The 16470-nt window shown below is 40.4% G+C and overlaps 1 protein-coding gene across 2 annotated transcripts in view; it reads left to right on the plus strand.

Annotated features, from left to right (window-relative positions):
• The window catches only part of LOC124794826 (probable Dol-P-Man:Man(7)GlcNAc(2)-PP-Dol alpha-1,6-mannosyltransferase), a 174903-nt gene that overhangs the window by 144397 nt on the left and 14036 nt on the right, over positions 1–16470 (plus strand). For both annotated transcript variants that reach the window (XM_047258488.1, XM_047258489.1), the window contains exon 8: positions 9918–10163. In XM_047258488.1, coding sequence (XP_047114444.1) covers positions 9918–10163 — 246 coding nt within the window. The remainder of the gene's footprint in view (positions 1–9917; positions 10164–16470) is intronic.

The raw sequence follows: 16470 nt of genomic DNA on the forward strand, positions 1-16470 counted from the left end.
CAATGATGGCCTCTTCCAGCAGCACAACTGTCCACATCACAAGGCCAAAATCATGCTACATTGGTTTTAGGAGCATAATAGTGAACTCGTGTTGTGATGTCTTGACTCTAATGCCCAATTCACTTGATCTGAACCCAGCGGAATATATCTGGAACACTATTAGTTGGCTGCTCTGTGCTCACAAACCACTAACCCATAATTTATGGAAATTGCATGACCATTGTGTAGAGATCTGGTGTCGCATTCCTCCAGAAACCTGTTAAGGACTTTTTCAGATCCTTGCTATGCAGAGTCACTGCTGTATCATCTTTCAAAGGTGAACCAACATGCTAGTAAGCAGGTGGTCATAATGTTTTAGCTCATCAGTATATTATTATATTATACATGTGTTTATACAGGAAGTTATTGATATTCATAAGCTTGACAGAAGCTGTTGTAGAAAGGCAGTCTCAAAATAAATTAGGCCTGTATTCCTCCATTGCAGATCATTTTGGCTGTGATGTATGAGCTGAAACAAGTATAATCAGTGGCAAGTGGAAGTTCCTTGTGTAGCATGACTGTATATAACTTGCAGTCATGAACAAGACACTTCTCCCCAGGAAAGATATCTGAAGATGCTGCCAGCAGAATATTCATATGGTTAATAATATAAAATTAAGGACAAAGATATTCTGGTAAGATGTTATTTATCTCCTAAATCCATAAAACTACATATCAATATGTATAATTGTTTAGTTTTTCAAGACCTTTTGTTCATTATTTTAATTTATTTAATACTTGCAACTTTTAAGATTTTTCTCAATGTGGTTGACAGAGGACTTAGATATATCCACAAGAGAAGCAACAAATTTTGCTTCTCAAAGAAAGAGGCATCCAAAATGAAACTTTAACCAAATATAATAAAGAAAAGTAAAAATCTTGCAGATGGAAGATGGGTTCTCTACAGCAGGCTGTTCCAACTGAGTTCCAGGGAGCCGGAGGGCTCCGGAATACTCACTGCGCCAGCTCGGAGCCCGCATGGAGGGGGAAAGCGAACTCACTGCCCCTGGCCGCATGCAGCCGCAACTGACACAACAATCCGTGTTCAGTGACAGCTATGACTAGCTGCGGGAGCCCTGTTCCTCTATTGGAGGATACCTTTCTATTTATTGAGAGGGATGGTCGTCCGCAGTGTCTTGTATGTCATAAAGTATTTGATTCTGCAAAGAGGTTCAATATATGACGACATTATACATGTCTTCACGCAGCGCACTACGGTCAGGTAGAAGGCATTGCACGCAGAGAACTGGTAACCAGGCTTAAGATCGACATACCAGGAGACGTAAGTTTAAAAAACGGTTTCGTAATACGGAGGGTATCAAAACATGCAACATAGTTAGTGTTCTGTAATGCGTTTATAATTTTCAGGTGAATGTGAGCAGAGAAAACACTACTGATTCTGCAATTCGAGTGAGCTACAGGGTCGCTCACATCATTGCGATGAGTGGCAAGCCGTTTTCGGTGGGACCTCTCGTAAAATCGTGCATGGTTGCAGTTGCAGAATGTTTGTTTCCAAGGGAGGTGCAGGCAATTGAAGGGGTTTGCCTGTCAAAGCAAACAATGTCTCGTCGAATCCTGGACATGGCAGCGGATTTAGAGACACAATTCAGGAAAAAGGCAGAGAGCTTTGTTGCATTTTCGCTAGTGCTTGATGAAAGCACTGACATATCGGACTGTGCTCAGCTTGCAGTCTTTGTGCTTGGTGTCGACGTGGAGCTGCAACTAACTGAAGAACTCTTGGATGTGGTACCACTTGATTACACCACAACAGGACGTGACATTTTTGAAGCTGTTTGTGAATCAGTGGACAATATGAATTTGCCGTGGGATAAACTCCATTCTGTAGCGACAGACGGTGCACCACAAATGATCGGGCGTCACCAAGGTTTTGCTTCTCATTTGAAAAATAAACTCAGGGACAAATTCGGGAAAGACATTTTGACTCTTCATTGTTTTATTCACCAAGAGCACTGTGTGCTGAAACAGTAGAGCTAGGTGGCATAATGAAAGATGTCATGAAGTGTGTGAATTTTGTGCAGCGTCACGGTATGGATCATCGCCATTTCAAACGATTCCTGAAAGATGTACCTTATGACAGTACAGTTCGTCGGCTGAATCGGGGAAAAGCTCTTGATGTTTTCTTTGCCATTCATGAGGAAATATCCCTTTTTCTCGAAATGGAAGGGGAAGAAATGCGTTGTCTGAAAGATATAAAATGGATATCAGACCTGGCGTTCCTAGCTGACATAACTATGCATCTGAATAATTTAAATCTGTCATTGCAGGGCAAAGGGCAGCTAATCGTTGACATGCACGACCAGATCAAAGCGTTCATGGATAAGTTACGTTTATTTGAGAGGCAGATGTTCAATCGTCTTGCTTCTTTAAAACTACCTGAAGGTACTACTTTCGGCGATTACCAAGCAAAGTTAAAGCAGCTCATCACATCATTTGAAACATGATTCTGAGACCTCACTAGTTTTGAAATGGAACTTAAGGTGTTCAGCACTCTTTTTTCAGTTTCCCCCGATGACTTGTCATAGTCACTTCAATTGGAGATCACTGATTTGCAAAATTCAACTTTGTTAAAAGAGAGGTACTACAACACATTGGATTTGTCATGCTGATATCATTCATTACAGCAAAAAACATTTCCCAAGCTTCACAACAATGCCACTCAGATCATGTGCATGTTTGGATCTATGTATTGTTGTGAGCAGCTTTTCTCAGCAATGAAAAGAGTAAAAGTAAGGAAAGATCGTTTCTTCAGGTTGGAACAATGAAGGCCATCATCCGCATTAACGCTGCGAACACTTTGACGTCTGATATTTCCGATCTTGTAATGAAAAGAAAATGTCAAACTACAGAGGCCCAATAAATTTAGTATGCAATTTCTTGTAAAACAGTTGTTTCTTATTCATTTTGTGAACATCATATTTCCTGGTGTAGCATGTCACCACGTCTTAGCAGCTAAGAGTATGAGGTTGTCGATCTTGTAAGACACAGCTGGCACATCAGAACGCTTGCCTTGCCGCTTGCCTCAGCCAGCCATGCCACGTGCCGGCATGCCGGCCCACTTGAATGGTCACAGTGAGTGACACGGCTCCCTGGAGCAGGGAGCGCGCCGTGGCTCACAACAGAGCCGACGAGCTGGAACAGCCTGCTGTACAGGGTGTTTCAGTAATACATGTGCAGACTTCATTCACTTTTGAGCTATTAATGAAAGTTAACAGTTTAGGTGATTGGATCTCATTAACACCCAAACTCATAATAAGTGCTCGAAATGCCCTTCTCTTGCTTCTAAAGACTCATTCACTTGTTGAATCATGGTCTCTTGCACCATTTCACGTACTCCCTGACAGTTTCAGTTGATTTTGCAGGCTTCTGTGACATGTTGATGGAGTTTCTGCATCCAGGTGGTCTGCTGCGTAGGCCAATTGTTTTAGGAGCCCCCAGAGATTATAATCTAAAGGAATCCTTTACTCCATCTAGACCCTGCATGCTGTATAAAATGACTGGTTGTTAATGCCTCTTTTAATTTTTCAAATACCACTTGACAGTTCGCTGCCCAATGGAATTTCATTCTCTATTTTAACAGTTGCAGAAGTGATTGTGCAATATCCACTAATCCCTTCACAAATTTTCTACAGTAATTTGCCAATCTCACAAAAGACTGTGACACCTTACTCATCTGGGCTGTCAGAAAATCCCTCACTATGTGTATCAGCCCAAGATCTCTCTTCACTCTTCCCAACTAAACACATGACCCAAGTTAATTTACTTCCTCCAGTGCAAAATAACACTTCTCAATACACAAATTGAGGTGCATGGATCACAGTCTCCTAAAAACTTTCTTTACCTGCTGTACATCTTCCTCCATACCTTTGAAAACAGTGACATTGTCAAGATACACTTTGCACTGCCACAGCTTTAAAGCCCTTAGCACTCTGTCCAGCAATCTTTGAAACATGGTTGGTGCATTTTTTTAAACCAAGTGGCATTCGCCAATATTGGTGATGGCCCCAAGGTGGTGTAAATTCAGTTGTTGGTCAGTCAACTGGCACCACTTCCAATTGGTGGTAACCACTCTTTAGATCCAATGTAGAAAAGTTCTGACACTGCCCTAAGTTATTGCTGTTCTACTATTTAAGTAGCGATAGTCGTAATGGGATCAATACCATCTGATGACTTATTAGGAACAATGATGACATGTGCTGCCCAGGGACTAGTACTTTCCTCTATTATGCCATGTTAAGTTGTCGGTGGATGAATTCTTCCATAATCTGTTGTAATTGATGCGCTATCCTATATGGTTTTCAGCTCACTGGTACTTTATTTCCAGTTGAAATCTTTTACTGTGTTACAGGTGTTGCCAACAACAGGCTATGAAGATTAAACAGGTCCTCAAATTCTGACAATGCCTTGTCCATAGCTGATGTCTCCATCCACTTCAAATGCTCTACTTTTGTGCATAATGCAGCTGATCTGGCAGCTTGCTGAAGGCTACAATACACATTTGTTCTATCTAGGTCATCTTCATTCAGAATGTCAAAATTGGTGACTAACAATTACTTCAATGCCAAAATTATCTACACTGAAGGGAACCACTCTCTCACCATCCATTTCCTGTATGCATATGCCACTCCTACATGCAAAGATCACATTGCATCGAACACCTCATTCTCCCTTAGTGGCTCTACTATATACAACATGTTAATAGGTAGTTCCGCTCCCACACTCACCCACAGCAATTTCCTGGTGCCTCACAACACTTTATCAAGCTAACTGATTATTAGTGATTAGCCTGCAGTTTGATTGCTTTGTCCATGACCGACAAACCTTGTGGCTGTAAACCTCTGGTGAACGATTCTCCTATCTGGAACAATGTTCCCCCAAGTTCCACTGTGTGTCACTGAATATCAATTTAGTCTGATAACTAATCAGAAAATGTAACCCCAGGATTGTGATATACCCTTCACCTGCATGAGGCAACACTTCCACATGCAACCAGAACTGTTCAGTGTGAACCTGAAACACAACCATGCTGACCCTCAGTGACTCTACATCACCTGTAACTGGAACTTTCAACTGCCTCTCACCCAAGAGGTCCAGACTTGCCTATGACACTTGCACTACTGTGTCCAATAATAGTCTATGCTTCCTACCATTCACAACACCCACTACCAACACTCTTCCTCTGTATACATTTTTGCAGCATTGAAATTTACTGGGAACATCATCCAGTGGACTTTAAAGTTCCAGTTGGTTTTTAATGGTTTTTATTCTGCCCCAACCTGTTCTTCCTTTTGTTCCTAAATCCTGTTGTTGGTGCCCATTTCTCGCATTATGTTTGGTGACACTGTCTGTCTCGAGATGTGTCTTGAACATCCACATCTGTAACACTTTATGTCCATAGAGACACTCTGTTTAATTTCTACTCTTGTTGTAGTATCTATCTCGTCTAGCTCTGTAGCTATTCTAGCAGCTGTATCCTTTGGGGTTTGTGCTCATACACACCTTGACATATCAGATGGCAGCCCCCTTAGGAAAGTGTCCAATGCGCTATGCTCCATCTCCTAGAGAATAATTTTGTTTGGTTTGTCATTCTGTGTTAGTTTGTATGTAGTTGCAGTGATTTTCCCAATTCTGTTGACAAAACTTTCCACTGTCTCATTCTGCCTCTGTGACACCCTACTCAACTGCTCCCTAAAAGAACGTTATGCTGTTCTGTTTCTTATAGTGTTGCAGAGATCTTTCCATAATACCTCAAAGGTAAGTGCATTTCTCAACCCTTCATGATATCTAACAAACAGTTTTGGTTCACCTGTAATGTGCAACTTAATCATTTGTGATAGTTGTTCATCCTCTATCCAGAACCACACCCTTGCATCTGCAACTAACAAGTAAACGTACCCAAGGAATACATTTCAGTTATGATCAGCTTTGAATATGTTGCAGTGTAAAGCAAAATAGTACACACGCATTTTTTATACTTGCTCAGATGGCCATTAAGGGTGAAACAGCCCTTAAAAAACTGAGATTAATATTTGTAAATGAGTACCACTGAAATAATAACAGTTACACACTGAAGGGCCAAAGAAACTGGTACACCTGCCTAATGTGGTGTAGGTCCCCCACAACACAATGTGGTATGGACTCAACTAATGTCTGAAGTGGTGCTGGAGGTAATTGACATCAGGAATCCTGCAGGGCTGTCCATGAATCCATAAGAATGCAAGCTGGTGGAGATCTCTTCTCAACATCCCAGATATGCTCATTAATGTTCATTTCTGGGGAGTTTGATAGCCATCAGAAGTGTTTAAACTCAGAAGAGTGTTCCTGGAGCCACTCTGTAGCAATTCTGGAGGTGTGGTGTGTCACATTGTCCTGCTGAAATTGCCCAAGTCTGTCCGAATGCACAATGGACATGAATGGTTGCAGGTGACCAGACAAGATGCTTATGTACGTCTCACCTGTCAGTCATATTTAGACATGTCAGGGGTCCCATATCACTCTAACTGCACACAACCCATACCGTTACAGAGCCTCCACCAGCTTGAACAGTCCCCTGATAACATGCAGGGTCCTTGGATTCATGAGGTTGTCTCAATAACTGTACATGTCCATCCACTCGATACAATTTGAAATGAGACTTGTCCAAACAGGCAACATGTTTCCAGTCATCAACAGTCCAGTGTCAGTGTTGACAGGCCCAGGCGAGGTGTAAAGCAGTCACCAAGGGTACACGAGTGGGCCTTTGGCTCTGAAAGCCCATTTTGATGTGTGTTCGCTTCAATGCCAGTTGTCATGTTGTGTTGTTTAATCTTTCCTAGATAAATATATTCTAAATGTATATTGTTCTATATATACATTTTCTTTTAATTTTTTGAAATATAAAATATCTTGTGTTATATGTGCATTTTCTTTTTACATATGGTGGTTTTTTCTTTTCATATATAATTAACTTATTTTTTAAAATTTTGACACATTATTGTTGTAACATTATTGTAAGTCTGTACAATAATGAAGAAGTGCAGAATTGATTGGGTCAAAAAATTGCTGAATGCACTTTGATTTTGCACATCAAGCACATCAGACAACTACAATTTCATGAGAGAAGTGGGAAGGCTAATCTTACACAAGCACATGGGCAGCAAAGCATGGGCAAATGTTTTGAGGGAAACTGTGTTGGAATGCCTAGTTCGCATCCTGTCACACTGGGTGTTGGACACACAGTCTACCGTTTTTCTTGATCCACCTTCACATTTTTTAAGACGTAATTGTAATTATGATGTAAACTTGCAGTTAAGAAATAATGTTCTAAAAATTCAAGCCCTCTTACAAGATTTCAAATTTTTTCTGCAACATCAAAGTGCATTCAGCATTTTTTTGACACAGACAGATTTACAATAATGTACAAACAATTTTAAATGTAACATAATTACATCTGAAAATGTTACAACTTAGAAACAAACAAAATACACCAAATGTAAAAAGAAAACAAATATAACACAAGGTATTTTATATTTCATAAAATTAAAAGAAAATGTACATATAGAGCAGGATATGTATAATACACATTTAGAATATATTTATCTGCAAAGGACTTATTAAACACCACCACATGACAATGGCACTGAAGCAGATACACAGTGGGCGCGCTTACAGTTACGTATAGAGATATTTCTAGCTTGTAACAATACCAGAGAAGGAAAGTTGCTACTCACCATATAGCGGAGATGCTGAGTCACGATAGGCACAATAAAGTGATTCACACACTCATACCTTTCGGCCATTAAGGCCTTTGTCAACAGTAGACACACATACACACATGCACATGCACACACACACTCATGTAAATGCAACTTGCACACGTCTGCAGTCTCAGAGAGCTAAAACTACACTCTAGTTCTAGTTTCATCTCTCAGAGACTGCAGACGCGTGTGCAAGTTGCGTTTGCGTGAATGCGTGCGTGCGTGCGTGCATGCTTGTGTGTGTGTGTGTGTGTGTGTGTGTGTGTGTGTGTGTGTGTACTGCTGACAAAGGCCTTAATGGCCTAAAGCTATGAGTGTGTGAATCTTTTTATTGTGACTATCGCAACTCAGCATCTCCGCTATATAGTGAGTAGCAACTTTCCTTCTCTGATATTGTTATATTCCATCCTGGATTTTCCATTGTTTTATTTCTATCTTGTTTATGACAAATGCATCTTTGGAATAGCAATGCATCATGTATGGCTGAATTTGTTATTAACGATGCTATACGTTTTGCTCTCAGTCAAATTTGAAATTAAAAACAAAATGGGCAGCAGGGGCGGCAGCAGCGGGAGGGAGGGGATTTAAAAAGATGACTTTTCGACAAATTTGGGTTCACTGTTGTGACATCCATTAAAACCATAGACCTTTTATTTAAAGTTTTTTTAAATACTGTTACTGTTTCAATGGTATTCATTCAGAAATATTAAACTCAATTTTTTTTCCCAAGAGGTTGGTTCACATCCTTAATGGCTGTATGGGCAAGTATAAAAAAATGTGTGTGTCTTTTCCTCTACACGCAACTTATTCAAAACAAATCGAAATCAAAGTGTATTCCTGGGTAAGGTTGCTTGTAAGTCATTTATAAAGGACAGCACATCCTCCATCGGTTTGTCTGGAAAAGGGTAACCAAACTAGCTGCAGCTGAATATAATGAAGGAGTTATCAAACTAGATGAGGCCCTATGTTCTCTCATAGCAACTAACTGCTTATACATTTCTGAGTTATCTGTTTTTAACTGCACTGTTTGATTTATCAAAGATTTAATAATTTTTCTGTCGGAAACACCCTGTTTCTTACACTCTGACAGGAAACCTCATCCATAAAATCACACTGAATAGGCACAAAACATAATAACACTGTGCATCCAGTGTGGATGAGATGACCTGTAGCAGCAGCAGCAGCAGAAGCAATGCCTACCCAACGAGCAGCTGCAGGCAGTGAGGAGTTTGTCCTTACAAGCAATGACATCTGAATGGCTGCACAGCCCTGACATCAAATTGCAACCTCCAGGGTAGGAGGCCACCAGCAACTGAAGTAGGCCCACAGATGGCTCACTGGTTGGTGAGCACTAAGTTGGTGAAATGGGCTTAGTGTACACAGCAGGGCCACAGCCAGCAGCAGAGTCTGGAGATGGTGACTTGTTGCGTACTGACCCATGTAGACTTATAGACTGTCTCAGGTGTGTAACTCAGGATGGTGGTTGGCAAACTGCAATTTCCTGACTGGAAATGATGAGTATTTATAAAAACTTGTCCCATCCTTGGTTTGCTACAGCATCGGTTTCTTTAACATAAGCCACAACAAACCGTGACTTAGATGTGGAGCAGCTGGGTCATCCTCCTGCAGTGGCTCTGCCTTTCTGCTGCATTAGTGCTCTGGTGCCTCTGCTTGGTTTGCAGCATATGATAATCGTCCTGATGCTTTGGAGCCAGTACTTTCCACATCAGCAGGTAGCCACTCATGAAACTGCATCTGGTCGGTCTGGTCTGGCCCGCATCCATGGCCTTTTGTGTTAGCTGCTACAGTCATAAGATTTATTCATTTTCTCAAAGATATTGTCTTGCTTTGCTGAACATTTCATTTTATTTTACTATAGATTTACATTTATTCTCTACGAGATGTCTTATGGCACTTTTGTGAAGATGTAATAAATGTATGTACTTTTAAAACTACGGTCCCCTGAGGGCTCTAAAAGAAACTGATGTGTTGTCTACAGAAAACAAAGAAAAAAGCTATTTTCTTGCAGCATAGTTGTCATCATCATCATTCATTAAAGAATGTGCATAGATTATTTTAAAAAAATTACTACTTCATTTTGAAATAACCTTCCCTCTGTTACAGATGGGAAAACAGGGCAAAGTCAGCTTTCCACTCGGTCATGGCACTGGGCGTAGCCTCTCATCTGTTACTGAATGCTGCATTCTCATTGTTCCTCTTATGTATTGCTGGTACTAACTACCCCGGTGGAGCTGCTATAGCAAGATTACACAGACTGGAAAAAGATGAACCCTACGTCAATGTGCATATTGATGTGCTTACTGCTCAAACAGGAGTGTCAAGATTTACACAGATCCGTTCCCACTGGAGGTAAGCTGGCTGCAAGTGATCAGATAAAAATTTTTGATTCCTTAAAGGTTATTGGGTGAAGCTGCCAGATCATATTGTATGAGAAAATTTATGCCTTTTTATTGTTTGTTTTTGGCCTTGATACCTTATGAGTAACCATTTCACACGTCATTTTCTCTTCCTGTTATGTCATACTGAAACACAAATTTTCAAAAATTTTGGTTTAGTAAAATAAAACGAAATGTCAGATGCTTGGAATTAAAATTTTATTTTTATCTTACTTCAAAGAAGGACTTCTCACAAAATGTCAAGCTTTTCTTGAGACTTGAGAAATTTTTAAAGAGAGTAATATTTGATCCCAAGAGTGAGAAGTGTCAAGCTTAGTGAAATCGCCATGCTGTCTCTCTTATACCTGATGATGTGCATAATTCCAGGTCTCATTTTCTGAACACAAATTTGTTTGAAGTCTCAGTAAAGTTGCAAAGTCTCTTTGAAGTTACTTGTGTAAATAGTGGAAAACATATAGCAATATTGTGAAAAGCAAAGTTGCTACTCACCACTCAGTGGAGATTCTGAACAGCAGATAGGCACAATAAAAAGGCTGACACATGTAGCATATTTAAGCTGTGTTATGAGCATCATTCTTATCCTAGTGGCTTCATACATATGGGAGCCACTAAGTAAAAGACATAATTGAAAGGCTCAGTTATCTGGTGCAATATCACACAAGTGTCTAAAAAGAGAGGCATTTGAGCATGAATCACAAAATATCTTGAATATAAGGTTTCTCTAGTTTGGCCAAGGCACATATGTGGATCAAGGAGGAAATATTATCTTACCAAGTAATTTTTGCTAAAGATTCACTTTATTCTAAGACTTAATGTCTTCTGTGTTCAATAACAGTTCACAGACATGAAATAGTGACATTCCTTGACTGTTTGTAATAATAGTTCAAACACTGCATGGTATACATCCATATGTCCAGGAGGATTGACAGTTCATTTCTTGCACAATATTTCCATTGTTAACATAAACATCTTTGTAAGTTGTTGCAAGTGATGATCTGATGTGGGTGGAATCCAGGCAGAAGCACATGTTCGACTGTCACTCACTGAACGTGATGAAGACATCTATGAAATTTGTTACAGTATTGTATATAAAAGTGGATTTGCCACAGCAGAAAATGTAACTTCTATGATTAAAGCCAAGAAAACATCACAGACTGCAATGTTAACCCTTTGGATCAATCAGGCTGCAGCCATTAATACAGTTGTGACTGTGATGTACATATAAGTAAGAATATAGAGGGGGATAACACTACTAATCACTCAGAAATCATTTTTTAATTCCTTAACTGCATCTTAGCTTCCATCACAGAAAATAAACTTTGATATTAGCATGTCAGTTATTTTGCTATGAAATCTGGACCCATGAAAGCTATAAAAGAGGATGTCATCTTGAATTTGATTCTACAACAGATGGGAAGAAGTAACCACTAGATGTTCACACAGTTGTGTTTCTCTCTCTCTTATTTATTTATTTGTCATCATAATACAGTGAAAATAAATAGCTGAAATATACATACCCATAGAATATACACTTTGGTGACAGAATTGATTCGATACCTCCTAATATTGTGTTGGATCTCCTTTTGCCTTGTATAGTGCCGCATCTCAACTTACATGGACTCAAGAAGTCATTGGAAGTTCTCAGCAGAAATACTGAGCTACACTGCTTCTAGAGACCATAATTGCGAAAGTGTTTCTGGTGCAGGACTTTGTCCATGAACTAACATCTCAGTTATGTCCCATAAATGTTCAGTGGGGTTCTTGTCGGGTGAGCTAGGTGGTCAGATCATTCACTTGAATTGTCCAGAATGTTCTCCAAACCAATCGCAATTGTGGCCCAGTGACAAACACATCCATAAAAATTCCATCATTGTTTGGGAACATGAAATCCACGAATGGCTGAAACTGGCCTCCAAGTAGCCAAACGTAAGCATTTCCAGTCAATGATCAGCTCAGTTGGACCAGAGAACCCAGTTTATTCCATGTAAACATGCCCCACACCATTATAGAGCCATCATCAGCTTGTATGGTGCCTTGTTAAGTTGGATCCATATCTTCATGAGGTCTGCACCACACTCAAACCCTACCATTAGCTCTTACCAACTGAAATCAGGGCTCATCTGACCAGGTCATAGTTTTCCAGTCATTTAAGGTCCAACCAATATGGTCACAAGCCTAGGAGGGGCGCCGCAGGTGATGATGTGCTGTTAGTAAAGGCACTTGTGTCAGTCATCTGCTACCATAGTCCATTAATGACAAATTTTGCTGCACTGTTCCGTTGGATATGTTCATCATATGTCACACATTGTTTTCTGTGATTATTTCATCCAATGTTGCTTGTCTATTAACACCGACAACTCTATGCAAATGCTGCTGCTCTCAGTCATTAAATGAAGGCCATTGGCCCCTGCATTGTCCGTGGTGAGAAGTAATGCCTGAAATTTGGTATTCTTAGCACACTCTTGGCACAGTAGATCTAGGAATACTGAATCCCCTAGTGATTTCTGAAATGGAAAGTGCCATGTATCTAGCTCCAACTGCCATTCTGTGTTCAGTCTTGTTAATTGCCATTGTGTAGCCATAACCATGTCTGAAACCTTTCCACATAAATCACCTGAGGGCAAATGCCAACTCCACCAAAGCACTGCCCATTTATACCTTGTGTGTATGATTCCACTGCCATCTGTGTATATGCATATTGCTGTACCATGACTTTTGTCACCTCAGTGTGTGTTTTTATGAGGCTAGGCCACGAGGCCAGCTTGCTGAAGAAACCATCCTGACTAACTTCCCATGCCATTACTAAATACAAGAACATTATAGAAACTTTCCTGATTGTTTTTTACATGGTCTGTTCCACATGGCTCATTTCTTTGTCATCTGTCTGAACAATATGTACATCCATGTCCCATGTGACATTATCTGAAACAGTGGTTTTAAAGATGTGTTGCAATAATATTCACCACTGCATCACATTTACAGTTTGTGTTTCACTTTTTATAAGTATTTACACATCCGTGAAAGCCATGCACCAGTGAAGACCACATGAATGAAGTTGAAGACACAATTTAATATCCCAGCTGTAATTCACAAAAGTCTTGACATCATTATTTTGACTGTGTGACAATAAAATATCCATTACAAATTGCATATTTTTTTAAAGTTGTTAGTGATTCTTAATGTGTGACTTCTCATCATTGTCATCTGCGGTTTCCTTGCTTGGTACATAGGTCTCTTCGCCTTTTCTTGTCTCTCCACTCTGTCCCAGTCCTCTCCTCTCTTTACACATTCGTTAACTCCAATGATCCATCTGTCTCTCTATTTTCCTCTAGATCTCAAGCCTTCCAATGTCGTTTCATGAGCCTGTCATTGAATCCTGCCTGCCTCCATTCTTTTAAGATGTCCTTACCATTTTGTTATTTCTATCATCCAAACAGTATTAGCATATCAAATGTAGGCAGAAAGAACCGAGCTTCGCAACCTAGAATAATTATTGAATTACCACAGTGACGCAAGCAGCACTGCTGGGTCCAATACATCAGGGCAGATGTGCTCATACACCCAGAGCCACCACATCATAGGTGTGGGCTTGGCCCTTTAAATAATGGGGCTTTGGGTGTTCAAGAACATGTTTTGTCAAGCTGCCATTCTGTCTGGATCACTAGAACCAAAGAGACTGGCAGTCTGTTGGGATTCAGTGACATCACGCCAGACTGATTGATGGCCAGATCGCTACTTGCTTGCTGACTTCAACACTGAGATGCAACCAATCTTGTGCATACTGCAGCCATGGTCTGCCATTGCTGCCTACTGGGATAAGAAGATTAGGGTGTGGCCAGCTCTCCTACACTACGGTCATCACAGATGATCTGCAAACTGCCATCTTTGGCATCTTCACATCAACCAGGTGTTGAATGTCTGTGCAGCCTTCTGGCTGACTCATGAACATCTTTGGCTATTTTGATTGATTCGTGGTGGATGATCAGGGCCTAGTCTTTGTGACAACTGAAATCCTGGACCACAGTTGGCAGTCTCCATCTGAGCGCTCAATGGGCCATCTCTGACAGCACTGAGGCGGTAGCCGCACTGGGTCATTGCAGAGAATTTGGGTGGGCAACATCTTTCTCGCCCCACTGCCATAGTCACTACAGCATATAGCTGTGGCACTGACCTGTGGGAGTGACATTGATGGCTTGCTGATGAGGCTTCAGCACATTTTTGCAGCACGCGATCTTAGCATGGCCACAGACTGCAGCTCTGAAGATACTTATAACTCTTTACGTTTAGCACAATAAATAAATTTTAGTACAGATACCGCTGTGTGACTGACACCTCCGGTCATGAATTAGACCACTTCCCCTCAATTTTTGCTCGATCTCCTTTCCACAGTGCAACACCAGCATGTGGAATGCAGCATTGCCCATGTTAATGATGCATAAGTTGAATATTGGAGCATAATATGCTTGTTTGGTACATCCATCCCATAGTCCAGACTGCTTCTTACAATTTGCAGGAATCCATGGGCTTGGCTTCCTCTTATCATTCATCCCTCTGTCTTCTATATGTTCCTCAGGTACTTGAAACTCTCCACTTTCTTTAGTACTTGCTCTCTAATAATTAATCGCTACTCTCATGTTATTCATCATTGTAACCACCACTTTGCACTTATGTGTTTTAAATTTCAATTCATACTCTCTCACCACTTCCTCCCATACATTTAGCCTTTCTTGCACCTCTCCATCTCCATTTCTTCACACCATTAAATCATCTGTAAACATCATTGCTTCCATGTTCATACTGCCACTCCTGTTGCCGTTACCTCATCCTAATGGTGCAAAAAGCAGAGGGGAAGTGGACACCCCTGCTTCAGCCTACTTTTCTGTTCCAATCAGTCTGTCTTCACTCCTCTCCTCCCACTTTTACATAACTCACACTTCCATGACACATTTCGTTTATTTTTCTCATAGTTAACCTTTCAGTTTCCCTTCTCTGGATGGTTTTCCAAACCCTACTTCATTTCAGACTGTCATAAGCTTTCTTAAAATCCAGGAACACCATTACTAAGTACTTACCAGATGTATAGTCTCTCTCTTTGAGCTCCCTGATACTAAAAACTATATCGACTGTCAGTTTTCCCATTCTAAACCCAAATTGTTCCTCTGTCAGTTGCCCTCGTTGCCCTCCTATCTCCCAGCATGACAAAATAACTCCTCTATGAATCTGGCAATCTTTTCTAAAAATTGGCATTATGATTGCCTTTTTCCATTCTTCAGGTGGCATTCTTTTTTTCCATTCTGTTTCATGGCCTAATAGAGTCACTGCACTCTGAGTTCCTTCTACTTTCATGGTTTTCATCACTTTCTCTACCTCTGTCCAGGTTGGGCACATCTCAAGATCTTCTACATCCCCGTACTTTTCATTTTCCTCTTCAATATTTCCATTGGAATTTAGTAAATCTTCAGAATATCCCTTCCATTTCTCCTTGAGTTCACATGTTTCATTAATATCTACTTGGGGAATTAAAGATTTTAAGTTGAATCTTATATTTCTGTCCAAAATTCCATATTGCTCATATGCTATGTTAGGCCTAATTTTTTGGGTATACAAGTTTTAAGTTTGAATATTATTTTAAGTGCATCGCATTACTATATTAATAATATACACATATATTAGTGTTCCACATAACTTCGGTGAGTCTTGTGATCTGTAGATGATAGAATAATACTGTTATTGCCAAATAAATTTTGTGAAAAGATTGCAAACAACTATGAGTGGGAAGTAACAATATTATGAAAAGGAAAGTTGCTACTCAGCGTCTCTGCTATATGATGAGTATACTCATCATATAGCAGAGATGCTGAGTCGCAGATAGGCATAACAAAAACGCCAGCAAGGCCGCCAACAAAAAAGACAAAAAACACACACACACAAATGCAACTCACACACATGAGTGCCTGGATTTTCCATGAATGGGAAGTGTCTGAGCTACCATAGGAAAGTTGGTTCTGGGGTTCTGTTCAGCTGTTGTGACAGATGGTTACATTTGGGGGAATGTTGTGACATGGGAATTCGGGAAGTAAATGAGTCCCTTCCATGGTATTGCAAAGAATATTCAAGGGATAGGAAAATAGCTCAACAGGAAGGGAAGATTAGAGCCCATAAGGCTGAATTGGTTAGTGCCAGGGAGTAAACAGTGAGGATAAGGGGGGAGAAGGGTGATGACAAGCAGGAAATGGTCACAAGGAATAGGGGTCAGAAAG

The sequence above is a fragment of the Schistocerca piceifrons genome, chromosome 4 (assembly GCF_021461385.2).
Source record: "Schistocerca piceifrons isolate TAMUIC-IGC-003096 chromosome 4, iqSchPice1.1, whole genome shotgun sequence".
In the NCBI taxonomy this organism is placed as follows: domain Eukaryota; kingdom Metazoa; phylum Arthropoda; class Insecta; order Orthoptera; family Acrididae; genus Schistocerca; species Schistocerca piceifrons.